This window comes from Orbicella franksi, chromosome 1, assembly GCF_964199315.1.
Source record: "Orbicella franksi chromosome 1, jaOrbFran1.1, whole genome shotgun sequence".
NCBI lineage: Eukaryota > Metazoa > Cnidaria > Anthozoa > Scleractinia > Merulinidae > Orbicella > Orbicella franksi.
Genome location: NC_138145.1, coordinates 18,740,846 through 18,758,651, shown reverse-complemented (window position 1 = coordinate 18,758,651; position 17,806 = coordinate 18,740,846). Strand labels below are relative to the sequence as shown.

Here is a 17,806-nt window from a genome sequence, read left to right as displayed (position 1 = left end):
AAGTAGAGCTATTTACCTTCAGGGTAATAACCAGAAGAAACACAGTGATGGACATAACACAGAGCGATGTTATAAACCAGGCCACCCAGTGCACGGCATTGGACAAACCCATCATCTTCATGACCTCCTTCAGCCGTTGTTCTTTCTCATAGACGATGGCTTGTACGGCCAGTGCTACAGTGTAAATCCACGACACTGTCATACACAGTGGCATCATGTGCTCAATGATGAACATAAAACTATACAGGAACAAGAAAAGAGAAATACCAAAATTATTAAAAAACTGGATCATTGGATAATGCAATTCGAAAGTTTTCATTGGCTTAGCCATCATGGATTATGAGCCATTACGCCATGCTCCACAAATATGGAAAGGGCATGCGTCATATTTTTTTATCTTACATGTATGTATTATCCGTTCTTTTCTTTTTTTTTCTTTGGTTCCAATAAACTTGCATGGCTGCTGGCCACGTGAGTGAAAACGCCCTAGTTTACTGACTGCAAACACAATGTAACAGGTGCTAAGGCTTGTTTGTCACAAATTGTGAACAGCCCTTCATTCAAATGAAGATAAACACAACTAGAACTCTCACTTGTCTCTAACGTAGCACGGATATGGCATCTCGTGCATGTACACAGCAGGTTTGATCACATCCCGTTCAGCATGCAGATCCACTATGGCCCTTTCTATCTGATCCTGTAGCCAGGTAAATCCCAGATCGTAGTAGCGCTGGTTCCAGCTCTGAGGCCCAGGCATCCAGTACGGGTCACGGATACTATCAGTTGCAGGTGTGAAGTAAGTGGCATTCATTCGAATCTTGTATTTGACGTGAGGAGGAAGGCTAGCATTCACCTTGATATTCATGAACACAATCCCTGAAAACAAAATAGTTTTAACAAAGGTTTTGTAGGTTTTTGCTGAAGGTGATTTGTCATTTTGAAGGAAATTTCCTACAGCTTTCAGTGAGTGCCCTAAAGGTGTTTGAAAAATTTTGGCACTAGACTAAGTTTGATTTTACCATTAAATTTTAACAGAGTTTTCAGGCATCTCAGTTCGAATGCAAGGATTTTGGCAAAGAACACGCCAAACTCGAGGAGAATGTTTTTTTTTCCTTTTTTCGTCTATCTCCCCTAGGAGCAATCTGTTTCCACGTGAAAAATGCACCCAAAATCTATAGTTGAATATTTGTAAATTTTGGGACGCAATGAGTCTTGGATTGTCAACAAGCAAGCGCTAACTGTGTCTGCTTCAATCCAGGTTTTCCCAGTCTTCTTGTCTCCACACGGCTACATGAACTTGTTCTCATCTAGCAGCCATTCTCACAACAAATGTCTCAAACCTAATCACCCTGTAATACAATCACATGCAGAGACACTATAATAACCAGGTAACACTGACCTGCAACCACTTTGGAGGTGTCTCCTCCCTTTGAGTTGTTAATATTCAGAGCATAGTTCACCAATGACTTCTCGTCCTTGAAACCCTTGAAGATGTTAAGGTTGAGATGTGAGGCCATTTCCAGCCACAGACGAGCCACATTGTCAATGGTGTCCAGTTGAGTAATCAAGGGATTGGTGTTGTCACAACTTCGGGTCAGTAGCTCGTCAAGACCTTGATATTGCCTGAAAAGGAAAATATGCAAAATGTATTACATGCTTGTGTAGCAAGTTGAACATGAGCCCAGTTATTTTGAAGTTCGCAGCTCGAAAAGGCCACCTGTTCTTGGACAAGGTTGACAGGTGTTTTGTTTCATAGCATTTCTGTGGAAATAAACTGTAACTTGATTTATAAACGGATATATCTGTACGCTGAAAAATGTTTCGTAAAACGAACAACATTTGATAGTATATACAATTTTAATGTGAAAAATAACAACAACAACAACAACAACCCCTGTGGTTAACATTAGCCTGCCCACACACTCTACTTTGTCTTGAGTTCGTCGGGATAGGAAGCAAAAGTATTCACCGCAGTGGATTTGAGAAAAAACGAACACATGGGCGCTCAAAAAAAATCACGCGTAGAAAAAAAAATAAACATCAGTGGACAGACTAGGTTAACATGGGAAGAAATACCCGAAATGGTCACTGGGCTTGTATCCGGTTAAATTATGAGCCATGTTATTGTGACGGCGAAGGCACTTGTGTTTACTGTTCAGTACAAGTCCAAGATAGTACTGTGAGTCATTTAGCTTTAGCACTCTACGAATCTTCTGTGAAGTGTTCAACCAATCTTCAGCCAGGTGTTGAAGCTTCTCGATGTCTGAAAATGTCCTGTTCGCCTATATGGATGTGAAAGAATTCTTGTAAGTGACCAAAAAGCATGTTCAGTTCATCAAAACTTCTTCCATTTCTCACGCAAATTATGAAACCAAAACCCTTGCAAAGCCATTACATAACAGCAAGAAACTGAGGTGAAGACATGCATTCATGTACTCAGTACTCTTTTACTATCCATAATTTTGCTTTATCGCCTGATACAGTACCCCTCAAAAGTAAGTTACCACCCTCTCGTGAGACAAGAGTCAGTGAGACGAGAGTCTCGTCTCGAAAGACGAAACTTTCTTTGCGAAACGAGACATTCGCCTTGTGAGAGCTTAAAAAAAACTGTAAATACGACTGCTTGAACTTCTCGCGAGATTTTAATACCCTATTGTAAAGTAAACATGCAGCAACAACGCAGTAAAACTTTGCTTATCTCACAAGGCGGTAGGCCCAGCAGTTCAGGAAAAAATATTTGTGTTATTATTCACAAGTTGACACCAAACTGCATTTTTACAACTAGAAGCTGTGAACTTCTGTTAGCCCAAGTTTAAATACACTTTCATTGTGCCAAGGACTATATATAAGGTTCACAAGCCCCTTTTAACATAGCACAACACAGCTACTACAACAAAACCATTATATCATAGCCCAAAACTGATGAAGTAGCGTCTACAGCAAACTCTAATCACCTTTTCAATGACTTTGTCGGCAGCGGTGCCATTTGGAGAGTACGCTATTTTAGGATTGTGCAGAAGGAGATAGAGCATAAGGCGCATTGCTCTCGTTCTACAACCAGATGTGCGGCACCGATAGTCATACATGTGATCTATCACTTTCTTTTTGGGCTGGGCATCTGGATCTGGTCCGCATATGATAGGACCAAGATTCTTCCACATTTCCCGCAGGTAAATCTTTCTTCTCTGCCATGTAGTCTTGTTCTCGAGGTGCTGTGTGAAGGAGAGGTTGAGGCGAAGCAGTTGCGCTAGTTCCACTCCTTTCTGTACCAAGTGCACAAATTCAGTCAAATTCTTGAGCTGAAAATTGGAAAAGAAACTGAAATATCAGATACTGTTCTCACCCTAACCTGACTATGCTCATCAAGGCTTTTTATGGGTACAAATACATGTTAAGACTCCGATAAATGTCCACAAATGTAGTCTACCACAGTATAAACATATAAACATATAAACTTTAATTGCTTTCTACTTCAGACCCTTTTTCTGTCATTGCCTTTTCCAAAACAAAGTCAAAGTACATAACTATAATTAATATATACTTCTATTAAATCTTGGGTGGTCACTTAACAACTTGAGGGAAAGGACAATAGAAAACCCTTATCGGGACCACCAAAAGGTGGCTGCAGCTGCTTAATAGATGTGGCCAGTTAATGGGGGGTTTTATTTACAAAAGTTTTGGACCTAGATAACTGGCCACTCAACAGGTGGGTGACCCCTCAACAGGTTGCCACTTAATAGAGGTGCAACTGTATTCACATCTAGCTTAATGCAAGGTTCCCATAAGAATCAGAGTAGCTAAATAAAAAGCAAGTTCAAGCACTTACATCTCCTCTGAGTTTTGTGTATGACTTGTTGTATGCAATCACATCCTCACGGGTTACATTCAGCTAAAAAATATAGGCAATGTTACTTTTTTGTGTAGATGAATTATTGACATTGACATTATTAACATTACACACAAGATCCCACTGTACATTAATTTTGTTTTGTGCACTTGGATCTATCATGATTCCAAGTGAGCTAAGCTCCCCTTTGTGAGGTCCCCCCTCCATCCAAAAAAAAGGAAAAAGGAAAGAAGAATTTAATGCAACTTACATGTACAACAACAACATATATTTACAACCAAAAAAGGAAAGAAACAATAAGAATAATTTGAAGTTTACAAATATGGTATTAGCTGCCTATAACAACCATACGGCTCAAAATTAAGCAGCCATCTAAAGGATACAATTAATAAAATTATGGTCGTGTGTATCAAATATAGAGCAAAATAATCAGTTAAGTCAAATTAAGATCCTAACAAGAATACAGATCTATGGAAGCTTAACAATAATAATGTTAAATTACAGATTGTATTTATAGTTAAATGTTACAACTTTCAAGTGATTCAAGTACAATTTCATCGCTAACTACAGTTTTCACAAATTTACTCAAAGTTATCAGATCAATGGCCAGCAATATGACCCACTGTTGGTAAATATACACATAAACCTAGCCTACCTTTTGCATAGTAGCCTTACGGTCTACACGATTCTGAAGATAGGAAGCCAAAACCTGTGCTTGTTGAGGTGTCAGCTGGCATAAATGCTGGAGTGTTTCCTAAAATAAAATACAAATTTATTACAAACTATTAACACTGACACTAGTATTAAATTTTATTCATTTATGGTTCTATTACATGCACCTCTAATTACTGTATAAACCAGACACTGTCAAGTTTCTTTCTACACTAATTGCTTTTTTTTCCCATTGAAGTACATGATTGTTCAAATACCTTTTACTACTGTCAATAACAGTAGCTAACTAGTTGCCTTAGTTATGAACAACACATGATATACCTTTTGATTTGCACCTTTGAAAACTAAGACTCTTTCCAGCTCAGTTACATTGCACGATGAAGTATTTGGTTGCACATTAGTAGTGTCTGAAGGCTAAAAGAGAAAGCATTTGCATGTAAGTGGGTACCACAAGAGGGGCCATCATCCTATTTTATGCAAAAATTGTAGCACAATTTATCTGGCATTGGCACATGTGTAGCTGCATGGCTTGTTCTGATGTATTACTGTAACAGTGTATGCAACAAAATGCTCTGTGCTCAACCGCCCCCTCCACCCTCCCTAGTTCCTACTCATACTTGTAAATTGAAGTAAACATCGATATATAATTTATGTATACAAACCTGTTGAATAGTGAAATTGGTTGCAGGTGTATGTGGAGGTGATGGTGGTCTGGGTGCAGCACCCATAAGATTATTCATGGTACCAAAAAGCAAAAGACCAAGAAGGTCAGCTCCTCCAGGTGAGGAGCTTTGTGTTGGAAATCTGTTAAGGTTGTCACCAGGCACTGAATGGTTCCCAGACCAAGGAAGTTGCTTCAAAATGTTCTTTCCATGGACACCAACATATTTTGCTAGCTAAAAAGTGGAAACCACAGGCAATTAAAAGTAACCATGAAACAAATTCTGCAACTTTGTGGTCAAGATTCAAACAGGCATCTTACAATATGTGTATATTCATTAATATTCTACAAGAGATATTTGAGATTATGGACAAATACACCTCGGTCCATAGGAAAATTAGAACAGTACATGTACAGTATGTACAATGTATCTTGGGTAAATGCATGTTGTTGACGGTTTACCTACAAAAATCTCACCTCTCTTGAATTCACAGTAGAGTTAAGTAGTCCTTCAGCCACAGATGGTGGGATAGACAAGTTCTGCATAAACTGTTGTACTTCACTGGGATCAGTAAGTATTTCCCTTATTGTGAAGTCTACAAAGACGTCAAATATAACCATAAGAAAACTGAACAGTAACCTTGAAAACTCCAAGACATAATTGGATGTTGGACCACTCTTTCTGGGAGGTGGATTTGTGGTTTCAACCAACATTTCCTCCTACTCCATACAGGAGTGCCAGTAGGTTGCACATGGCATTCCGACAACAAAATATAAGCATTATTTTACGTAACTGTTAATTATTTTTGCTGGAATATTTAATTAAAAGTAATTTTTACCCAGACTGTGGTCTTAAAGTAAATCTCCTGGGCTGAGTTTCTTAAAGGTAGATTTATTGGCCAAACCAAGATTAAAATTTTATTTGAGGTATTCCTGATTTCTGATGTAAAGATTGAAGTGCTTTCCGCTGCTAATTGTTTGTATAGTCTGGGAGTATATTGAGACTTAAGAGTGAGGGGCAAACAATAAATGGACTCAGTGAAAAGTTACAAAAGTGGAATCAAACTACATGTACTCACTTAAATCCTGGATTAGCTTGATCGGTATTAAACAAAGCTATCCAGGATTCAACAGAGGTAATTCCAGATCTTTGCACGAAGCAGGACTTGAAAAAAACTTAAATTCCAGTTTGCACTTTGGAAAAGCAGCTCTCAAATTTTGCTTGCCCTGGCAAGTCCTAGATTACTTTTTTTATTTAGTTGGCAAGTGACTTGCTTGGGCCCTTGCCCATCAGGCAAGTGGGAATGAAATTACTTGCCCAGCAGGAAAATCTACTTGTCCCAGATGACTGGACGACACTTTTTTCAAGCCCTGCGTAGGTAAACATCACCCAGTCTGTAGAGCACATAGGTTGTTTGCTCTCTATGACAATCACTGACACATTACAGCAATCTATATCATTTAAGAAATGGACTTACTATCAACATTCTGAGCATGTGAAACCATTTTGTTTAAGTTCTTGTGAAATTCGTCATAATCCTGTGGCAGCGTTTTCAAGTCATCAGCAGTAGACAGACCAGGTGATGACAAAATGTCTGCAATGTGATCCAGAACAGTGCCGATACTGAAGGAACAAAAAGGCAAATGTTACAGGTATGTCAAACACAAACAACTTAGATGAAATGCTATTTCTGTCAAACTATGGGAGCCTAATTTGCTGTGTACTACAACTCTGTTTCTCTGAGTCTCTCCTAAAAATAGCCATTGACTGGTCTGACTGTAAGGCAATGGAGTCAAGGGCAAAGTGGCCTACAAACTGCCACCTTGATACCTTTGGGCTCTGAAACATGAAGTACTGCCCAGGAAAATTTGTACAACTCCTTCTTGGAAGTGACCACTGTTTTAAAAAATTCCATTCCTGATTAACCCCTCACCACTTTAAATTTAACACTTTCGCTCATCTCCAGGAGATTTGGTGACCAAAAAAAGATATGATGAGATTCAGACAGAGTTCAAAACTGTTCTAGAGAGAGTGAAGAGTCTTTTTTTATTACAAGAATACAAAACAAGGGACAAGTAATTCTACCTGGCATTTGGATGCACTGGAAATCCATGCTCATCTTTATCTTTGTTGTTACAAAACTGCTGAAGCAGAGGGATGATTCCTGATGATGGCAGGGCACGAACTGGAAACACCTCTGTGTTAAAAGAAAGGCCCAACAATAAGAATCTACTGGACTAGAAGCTGTGAGAGCACTCCACCTCCACTGCACCAAGAGCATCCCATCCCAGCATCCCAAAGGCAATTATTACATGGTATTACTAACACTAATGTACAGTATAACTATAATGATAATTTACAGTCAGTAAAAAACTACAAAGAGCAACAGTCTCTGTGCCACAAAAGCTCTCTTTTAAGCTCCCTGGAGCATGCACATACTGTAGTTGTTTTTACATCCTATTGAAGGGGGAACGACCTTGAAAGAGCTACATGTACATGTACATGCACTGCAGGAGGAGACTTCTAGTAGCAGAAGGTTATGATCATCATGTAAGTTTCTCATTATTTTATTTAACAACACATCAGCATATTAAAGTCTAAAAATAAACTACAAATACAAATTTGGCTCAAATTATTTGTCTTCCTTTCCAATCTTGGCAAGAGGAGAGAAAGGCCATAGAAAGGCTGGAGAATGAGCAAAGAATGTCCAGAAAATGGTCAGAAAATGGCCATTCATTGGCCATTCCCTGGCCATTCCCTGGCCTTTCTCTATTAATAACAAAGCTTTGCAGTACATGCACATACATGTGACAAAAAAAATCATCTCAAGCTGATTTATCGATTAACATAATTAACATCATGTGCACAACATGGCAGCCATAACCTAGCTAATAGGTTGACCAAGGCATGTACAGTAGCCTTGGTTTACATCATACATCTGATATCAGTTACTATGTTATGGTCAATTGACAGCTGTCAAATCAAGGTATCCGCTGACCAGTATCACATGACCATACATGTATTGTGGGCTCAGATTTAGAGCTCACCGATATAATGTAGTGTGTTTTTTTAAGTTGACTGCTGCCCAAATTTGCTAAAAATAGATTACATCGACAGAGGACCCCCTAGGTCAAAGGTTTTATATGAGCATGGTGTATTCTAGACCAGAAAATCAGGTAAAAGAGGAAAGACTGGCAGCCTAGGTTTTTGACAAGCTTAAATAACGTTAGAAAGCAAACACTGCTGCTGTACATATTATAAAAGGGATTCAAGGTATCCAGAAAAGAGTCTAAATGTCACAAATTGCAAGAAGATCTTGCCAAGCCACAGCGAGACCAGTGACAGTCTGATGGACTTCAAAACCTTCAGGAATTGGAAGTCAAGAAAGTTTAGCAAGGTGGGTTGCAACTAGCCAATCAGAAATGTTTTACTAAGAACATTATTAACTGTTTATTGCAGGTCTTGAAGAGAAGGCTTAGTGCAAAACGATTCTCAAATTTGACGACCCAAGCTATCCACTCTGACAAATACAATAGAATAGGACAAAATTATTATCCCTGAGACAATTCCAAATGCATGGCAGAATTTATAGGTTTACTGTGCAATTTGGAGGACCCAGATTTTAACAGAGCCATTTATCCAATCACATAAACAAACCTTTATATGTATCAAACACAACACTTATTAGTGTGTATTATTCTCTTATTTATCCTTACCTTACCTATGGTTGTACACTTTGGGGAAATAATTGTAACACTCCATTGTCTCAAATCGTAAAATTACAAAACAAAACGGTTCGTGTTCTAAATGATGTTGCTTTAATGGAATCAATAACTCCACACTACTCATCGTTAGGCTTTCTGGAATTTCCTGATATTGCTAAACTGAACATGTGTATGCTTTTTTATGATTATTTCCACCATGATAAGTTACCTAATTTACCTGTTTCACTAGTATCTGAACTACATAATTACAGTACCTGTAGTGTATCATCCAACCAAGTTGTAATACCTTCATTTCGAACTAATCTTAGGAGATTTTGCCCCAGTATTATTGGAAGTTTCTTTTGGAATAATATTCCGCAATCCATTAGAAACAAACCCTCTAAAAAAATGTTTAGAAAAGCACTTTTACACTGGTACCTTGCTCAATACTAATGAAAACATTATCTCTTTATAACTTTCTGAGCTATTTTGTCATTTTTCCTCTTCTTTTTTTCTTTTCTTTTCATTAATAATCTCAAGTTATACATAACTTTAAGGGGCACAAAATTAGTTTATCTAGATGTGCCCCTCTCCTCTCCTTCCAATATACAATGTAATTCAATTTAAGTGATGTAATTTCTGTTTTATGCCTTTTTTTTCCTTCCTTACAAAGCACTATTGGTTACTATTTACTTCCTTTACATTATATTTACATATCTATGTATTAGCTAGGAATTGGAGGAATAAATAAATAAATAATAACTTTGACTGTGAGCAGGTCTAAACTGCATAAACACCATTATAGATATTTGGTACAGCAATATAATATTATAGGATGTGTTAAAATTGTTGTAAATATGCAAAGACAGAGTGGGCAAGTTTTGTTACTGCAAGGGTATGACTAAAATCAGATTTAAGTTATTTCCTTATGGTACATGTATATCTTTCCTGGATTGCTGGCTTTCTTGTGAATGATTCACCTGAAAGTCAGGTAGAATGCAGGGATTAGGAAGGCTGTGCGCCATGCACATATAACCTGCAAGCAGGCTCACTTGTTGTTTGGGTAGCGCATCGCGGGCAAGGGCGGCAGAGCCACAACCGTGACCCGGCAAAGCCGGCGAGAAGAATGGGGCGAGGAAAAGTGAGCTTGCACACAAGCTATTGATTTTTTTAATTCCCCATGTTCGCTGACAGATGCAGCGATCCGATTGGTTAAAAATGACAGGCTACAGATTCCAGTGCAACCTTAGTGCATTTCACTTCACACTTCCTGTGGACTTTGTTCAAGGAGGCATTCCTCAAGCTTTTGGTTCATCCTGACTTAAGTTTTGAACTAAACCAAGAGCAGAGAATAGCGCTGAATTGTTTACTAGAAGGGAGGGATGTTTCGCTGTGATGCCGACTGGTTTTGGTAAGAGTTTTATTTTTCAGCTGTTCTCCACAGCTATCGAACAGAAGAAGATTTCGAAAGGAAAGCATCCAAACAGTGTGATTTTAGTTATTTGCCCGTTGATAAGCCTGATTGAAGACCAGATTAAGGAAGGACAACCTCTCGGTAATTAAAAAGTTGTGACAGGCCTGCACAACTCCTGTTGCACGCAAATGTGTATTCTTTCCCTTTAGTGTAAAATGGGGTTGACTAGCCTACACGACTTCTACGGGTCATGACATTTGTTCATTTGCCGTTCTCTGTTTGGTCGCTCGACCTTCTTGTCGCTTCACTTATGTTTATGAAGGGCACTTCATGTTGTGTTATAAGGAGGACCTTACAGTAGAGTTGAGCCATTAGACTGTGCTTTGGCAAATTTTTAGAGGTCGTAGGTCTGCATGATTTCCACTGTTTTCTGTGTTTCACTTCATAGAGTTTGACACCTCTGTAGTTTGCCATGTGTTTATGTATTGTTTAGGCTCATTTCTATTGCAAGATATGCTTTTAAGTCTCCATGTATTTGCTTTCGAGGGACAAAATGTGAAATTTACCGTGAACATGTTTGCTTACTTGCATTCGAATTCGCTTGGACAAACTCGGGGATTTAATGAATACAACATCAATGTTCTCAGACATCGAGGCCAACACTTCACCATGGCTACCACCACAATTTGAGGCTATGTATAAACTTTGTGTGGACATACAACCAGATTTTCCTGTTCTATACTTAACATTAAAAGAACATTTGCACGTTTGGCAACAATCATTCGCTCGATTCACGCTTTTCTTCACAGCTTTCTTCAGGCTTTCTGCGCCATCCATGAAAAAGTTTGAACATCCTCCACGAAAGTCTCCACATGCAATGTGCTGTCATGTTTGTTTACATTTTGCTTCACTCCTATTGGATAGTTATCTGACACATGTGAAATGCCGACTTCGCCAGCTCGCTGTTGCAGCTCCACTGCCCTTGCCCGGCCCACAATACGCTACCCAAAAACAACAAGTGAGCCTACTCACAGGCTATGCGCATATGGCGCATAAAGCTACAAAATGGCACAGTATGAAAGTACTTACTGGCCTGCAATGCGCCCTAGCCACGAAACAGCTAGTAAAATATACACTATTCTATTTCATCACCACTGCCACAGGGATCCCATGAGAATGCATCGCGCATGCGCATGTCAGTGCTTATTGCTTCGTGCTGTCAGCAAGCAGCAAAAATTTTTGCTGAATGAAATTCTGAAAAATTCCTTTTGCACTTCGCTGAAACTCACTTCAGTTACGCTATCTGGAAGAACAAATCATCGACTGAAGGAACATGAGTGCTGACGACAGGGAAAAAACAGATTCCAGTGCCAACCCTTCCAGGACTAAGGAGAAAAACAGCTCGGCCGACATGGTGAACGTTTTGCAAGGCTTACAAAGCTCACTAACACAACTTGTCAAGGTTTCAAAAGCCCAAACCGAAGCTTTCAATAGCCTCAGAGAAGATATTCTCCTGCAACCCGATCCAGACGAAGAGATTGAGGAAGGTGCTTTGGATAAGACGTCCAATTCACTCGACTTAACTGCAGCCACAAATCAATTGCTCAACTCGAGCAACGGCCAAAATCCGAAGCCCACTCACTCTGACTCAGGGTCAAAGAACGATCTTCTAGACAGCCTGACTCAGGCGCTATTGTCAACTAGCAAAAAGTCCCCTGATATTGAGGGGAAAATTGCCACACTTGTCGACAATATTCTGACTGGAGAACTGTCACAAGATTCAGTGAAAGAGAGAGGCGAGAAATATCTGCCACCTGCCTATTGCAAATATCTCACACCGACCCTGGTGAATTAAGAAATCTGCGATTTATTGACTAGAAAGAACAGGTCAGTGGATCTGGCTTTTCGACGTGTTCAGGAAGTGATTATTAATGGGTTATCCTCACTCTCAATTCTAGCTGACAGGCTATTCAACGATGTTCAGAGCGCGAAAACTGTGAACGCAAGTGATGGATAGCATTGCACTCTTTGGACATGCAAACTGGAAGCTTAACATGAAGGGCCAGGAGCTCATCAAGCCAGACCTTAACCCACCTTACACTAGACTGTGTAAAGAGGAAATAAAACCCTCAACAAAGCTGTTTGGCGATGATTTATCCAAACACCTCAAAGAAATGTCCATCGTAAAACGTGCCAGACAACAAATGCAGAAAGCGACCAGCGGTTCCGCCTATACCAATAAGGCCTCGAGCTCCAAGGCACCACAGTCGAAGCCTTATGACTGACCATCAAATCGTCTGAATGCGTTCAAACGCCGTCCTTTTTTAGGGCATGGCCGAGCAACAACCCATCAGACAAAGGTGAACAAGACCTCTCCAAAGTCCCAGTTGAACAACAGGTAAGGGAAATAGATTCCACCACAAACATTAATTTAGAGGACCTGCACAAAAGTGTTGAAAATTTCAAAGCAGGGCAGGTGAAACACCATTTGCCATTGTGGGAATCATTGACTAATGACCCCATTATTTTGGATGCCATAAAGCATCACCACATAGAGTTTGAGGCTGAGTACCCGAAGCAGATGGCCAGGCCTAACAAAATCCATTTCTCACCAGTGGAAATCAATATCATTGATGCAGAAATTGCTAAACTTGTGAGTAAGGAAATTCTTACATTGGTGAACCATACACCTGATAGTTTTATTTCAAATATTTTCATTTGACCTAACAAGGATGGTACTCACAGGATGATACTTAATTTGAAACCACTTTATGAATTTGTTGATTACCATCATTTTAAAATGGATACGTTGTGAACTGTCCTCAAGCTCATCCGACCTGGATGCTTTATGACATCAGTAGATCTCAAAAATGCTTACTATTCTATCCCCATAACAGAGGAGGACAGGAAATTCCTTATGTTTGAATGGAAAAGGAAATACTACCAATTCACATGCCTACCTAATGGCTTGTCATCTGCCCCAAGGATTTTCACAAAAATCCTTAAGCCGGTTTATGCACATCTACGTTCTAATGGACATACATGTATGGGGCACATTGATGATTCCCTTCTCATTGGTCAGACTTTTTACTCATGTCAACAAAATGTATTTGATACTGTCAGTTTGTTTACCAAACTTGGCTTCACTGTATATACTCCCTGTGAAGTCTGTGTTCCAACCCCTACAAACAAGAAGATCTGTTAGATCTTATAACCGCGCTTTTAAAATTTAACTGTTTTCTTAGTACTACAGTCGCAATGCAGTCCATATTCCAAAGCAATCTTTGATGATTCATTGATTACTGTAGACATCACATCACTTGATCAACACACACTCTATTATTGCACCATCAGTCGTAGCCGTTGTGACATCTCCGATGACGTAATAGTCTTAATCTGGAACTTTCTTCGGGATATGTATGGGCATGAAGATACGAACACTATTACAAACCGCTTTCTTTCTTTAAAGTCACAATTAAATTTAATTGTTTTTTACCCTTGAGTTAAGGGTTAGCAAAGAAGTCACACAAGTCACATAATTCAAGAATTGCGTTATCTACGGCTATCTTTAGTACGGTGGTTATTTCCCTATCAATGACGTAATCTTTGCACGTTCTGACACGTTCTTTGCTTGGCTTGCAAATATTTAATTTTCCTTCCGATCTATGAACTTGCTGCGATGAAACAGTCAAAGGATTTACTTCATTTGCGTAAAACCACAAGAAATACCCGCAAAATTACAAATAAATTAATGACCGTCGCTTCTGGCGAAATAAACTTGCAAAGTAAACATGATCTTATTTGTCACGTAGCGAAAGTGAAAGCTGCAACGTCAACGCATTCCATGGCTGACATAATACCTTTTTTCAGCATATTTATTATTCCCTTTAAATCCAACGCTTTGATAAAACGAAAAGAAAATATATTTTACCCACAAAAAAGAAAACAATATCCGTAAAATTGTCCGTGTATTTATGTTTTAACAGCTTCTGGCAGAAAAACATCACACGTTGCATGACTCAAAGTTTGGCCGAGCGGAGGTCTGCGTCTGGTCACCGACAAAAAAAAAAAAAAAATAAACCATGGGTAAACCTAGAACCGCGCTCGGCCCATGGCCGCGCGGTTAAAAAGAGATTTTTTGGGTTTTGTGCTGGACAGTATCACCATGATGGTAACTCTCAATGAGTCTAAAGCCATGAAGGTCAAATCTGCTTGTGAAAATTTGCTCCTTCAAAAGACAGCCACTATTCATACTGTTGCTCAGGCCATAGGCTTCCTTGTTTCCAGTTTCCCAGCAGTAGAATTTGCAGAAATGCATTACATGCATTTAGAGCTTCACAAAATTTGTGCACTCCGGACAACAAGGGGAATTTTGACGCCATTATGACCCTGTCTACCCCATCTAGGACAGAACTGACTTGGTGGGTAAATAATGTCCCACATGCCTCTAAAGCTATTAACCATGGAAACCCTGACCTCATGCTCACCACTGATGCACCTAATATGGGTTAGGGAGCTGTCTGTGGAAATAACTCCACTGTGAGACTTTGGAGTCTTGAGGAACAAAGAAACCACATTAACTATCTTGAACTGAAAGCGGTACTACTGGGTCTCCAATCCCTTTGTAGTGTTATTAATGGGAAACACATTCTTGTTCGATCTGATAACGCTACTACTGCGTCATATATCAATGCAATGGGGGGTATCAAATCAATTCCATGTAATGACATGACAACCATTATATGGGAATGGTGCATACAATGCAACATCTGGCTAAGTGTCACTCATATCCCAGGGTCTGATAACATTCAAGCTGACAAGGAATCAAGAGCACTACGAGACTCGACAGAATGGTCCTTGTCGCAGGAGGTCTTTAATGCCATACATGATCGGTGGGGTCCATTTGACATTGACTTGTTTGCCTCCAGACTTAATTTTAAGGTCCCTCAATATGTCTCATGGAGACCTGACCCTGGAGCACAGTTTATTAATGCTTTTTTCATGGACTGGAAACCTCATTACTTTTATGCCTTCCCACCCTTTAGTGTCATTGCCAACTGCCTGCAGAAGATCGAACAAGACCAATCAACAGGACTCCTCATTGCTCCACTCTGGACAACACAACCCTGGTCTACGCTTCTACTGAACCTTCTAACAGACTTCCCCCTAGTACTTCCCCAGTCTGACACTCTTCTAGTCCAGCCTCACAGCAATGCAGTTCACCCTCTCACAAGTGGTTGCAATTGATAGCTTGCAAAGTATCAGGGAATCCTTCTGCCAGCGAGCTATTTCAAGCAAAGCTACCAACATCATCTTGCAGTCTTGGTCTGCTGGTACCCAAAAACAATATGCCCCTTATCTCAAGAAGTGGCATGACTTTTGTTCTAAACGAGAAGTTAATTCATACAATCCACCTTTGAACACAGTGCTAGATTTCCTAGTCAGTCTGCATGAACAAGGATTGTCATACACAACTATAAACACTGCAAGAAGTGCACTATCTGCTGTCATTCTTCCCACGGACAATGTGAACATAGGGAGCCATCCCATCGTCTCCTGCTTCATGAAAGGCATCTACAAGAGCAACCCACCAATGCCACGGTACCGCACTACATGGGATGTAAACCTAGTCCTTTCTTATTTGTCATCGTTGTCCAAACCAACGGAGTCAAGGCTAAAATCCTTGACTCTAAAACTGACAATGTTAATTGCACTTGTATCTGCACAAAGAGGACAAAGTCTCCACATGTTAGACATCCAGTTTATGAAAGAAGGGGATAACTTTTTTGAGTTCGTCCTACCAGAGTACATAAAACAAAGTAAACCTGGATACAAGGTACCTTCAGTGCTTTTACAAGCCTACCCTGAAGACCAATCTCTCTGCGTTTTTACTCATTTGAAAGAATATCTACAGAGAACAAAACCACTGAGAGGTACTGAAACAAAGCTTTTTCTTAGTCATGGGAAACCACATCACTGGGCCTCTAAAGATACCATATCAAGGTGGATTCGTTCTGTAATGGCAGATGCTGGTATTGATGTTAACACCTTCAAACCTCACAGTACCAGGGCAGCAGCTGCATCAAAAGCGAAAAATGTATCTGTTCCAATCAAGGAAATTCTAGATACTGCTGGTTGGTCTTCAGAGAGAACAGTTGATAGATTCTACAACAAGCCCTTCCAAGGGAATGGTGGTTTTGCCACTTCTGTGTTGCACATTGATTAGCTAGAATGCACTTTACAAACCCATAGACTGTGGGTGCCGACAGTTTGCATGTTTTCATGTCTACTCATATGCATGTAACATTTGTTGTTCTCTTATTCAGACCTATTGTACACACATAGGTACTATGTTATGATTAAATTTCCATTTGTTATCAAGGCTGCTGCCTAACAGGCGCCCGGTCGCCTAAGGCGCCTAAGTTACGAGTGCGGACGACTAAAGTTTTGTTCGAGGAGCCCGAGTGGGCGCCTAAACATGAAGTTTTCATTCCCATGTAATCTGTCCACTGACTTCAATCTTCTCATGAAATCGGTCAAAGAATCATTCACACAATAAATTAAACGGAAAACAACAGCTACTCTGGTCCTGTTTTGCTTTTATCGCGAGAAATCTGGTCAAAAACATGGCAACAAAGTCTCTCTCCGCTCACAAAACTGCCGAAAACAGCCATCTTTGAAAATCGCCCTATAATGCATTGCAAGCTCAGTATTGAATAAATCTAAATCATGTATGCCAATGAATTGTGTCTCTGTTGATGCCTTGCTGACTCCGAGTTGCAAAATAACTACTTTGATAACTAATATTTTTGGAATTGGAGTGATGATCCTGCTGACATTATATTTACAGTTGAAAAAAGATAAATGTGTCTAAATATTTGTCCAATACTTAAGAAAACTTCACTTAGATGTACTGAATGAATTTCTTTAGGTTTTGAAAGAATAATTCGAGTAACTAGCCAGCAAAAGAACACATCATTGCAATTCTCTTTGCATACTAGGGTTCCATATTTTAAATTATCAAATCAATTGTCGCGACTCTGCCCAATATACAAGAATTTATTTTCTCCAAAGAAGTGGCCAATATTGCTGTAATGCTGTCTCAAAATCACCTTTAGTTTATACTAATGTCCCAAGCCCGGGGAAGGAACGCACATTTCAGCGAGGCCCAATTCAACCCCCCCCCCCCTCCAATGCCTCTTTCATTTTTATTTGTTTTCATTTGTAGCTTGCATTTCATGATTTGTACAACATATTTCGTCTTTTTAAAATAGAATTGCAAAACTCAAAAACAAAAGCAGCAATGTAAATTTTTATAAAAAAAGCTGCAGCACTTGCATGGATACCCCAATTATTGAGTTTGACCATAAATAGTATTCTTTCTCAGTCATGACCTGATCACTTTGCTGAATGCTTTATTTATAAAATTTGATTGATATTAGACCATATCAGTGTCTCATGAAAAATCTCTGCCCCAGGACCCCTCCCCAAAATTTCCACAATTAAC

General features: G+C 39.5%; 2 protein-coding genes across 4 annotated transcripts in view; one reads left to right on the top strand and one right to left on the bottom strand.

The window, feature by feature from the left end:
- The window catches only part of LOC145494896 (ATP-binding cassette sub-family A member 2-like), a 39,793-nt gene that overhangs the window by 18,976 nt on the left and 3,011 nt on the right, over positions 1-17,806 (bottom strand). For all 3 annotated transcript variants that reach the window (XM_081474471.1, XM_081474463.1, XM_081474455.1), the window contains exons 3-14: positions 7,267-7,378; positions 6,659-6,804; positions 5,658-5,776; positions 5,182-5,415; positions 4,841-4,933; positions 4,503-4,601; positions 3,827-3,889; positions 2,955-3,299; positions 2,077-2,282; positions 1,400-1,623; positions 594-876; positions 17-239 (exon numbers count right to left, since the gene is read on the bottom strand). In XM_081474471.1, coding sequence (XP_081330597.1) covers positions 17-239; positions 594-876; positions 1,400-1,623; positions 2,077-2,282; positions 2,955-3,299; positions 3,827-3,889; positions 4,503-4,601; positions 4,841-4,933; positions 5,182-5,415; positions 5,658-5,776; positions 6,659-6,804; positions 7,267-7,378 — 2,147 coding nt within the window. The remainder of the gene's footprint in view (positions 1-16; positions 240-593; positions 877-1,399; positions 1,624-2,076; positions 2,283-2,954; positions 3,300-3,826; positions 3,890-4,502; positions 4,602-4,840; positions 4,934-5,181; positions 5,416-5,657; positions 5,777-6,658; positions 6,805-7,266; positions 7,379-17,806) is intronic.
- Positions 9,928-13,487, top strand: LOC145495054 (uncharacterized). The gene is made up of 2 exons (XM_081474634.1): positions 9,928-9,939; positions 11,224-13,487. The coding sequence occupies exon 2, from the start codon at positions 11,633-11,635 to the stop codon at positions 12,152-12,154; it is 522 nt and encodes a 173-aa protein (XP_081330760.1). The 5' UTR covers positions 9,928-9,939; positions 11,224-11,632; the 3' UTR covers positions 12,155-13,487.

Bases quoted from the DNA above. Each gene is read 5' to 3' on its own strand.
- LOC145495054 (XM_081474634.1), top strand. From the start codon at position 11,633: ATGAGTGCTGACGACAGGGAAAAAACAGATTCCAGTGCCAACCCTTCC.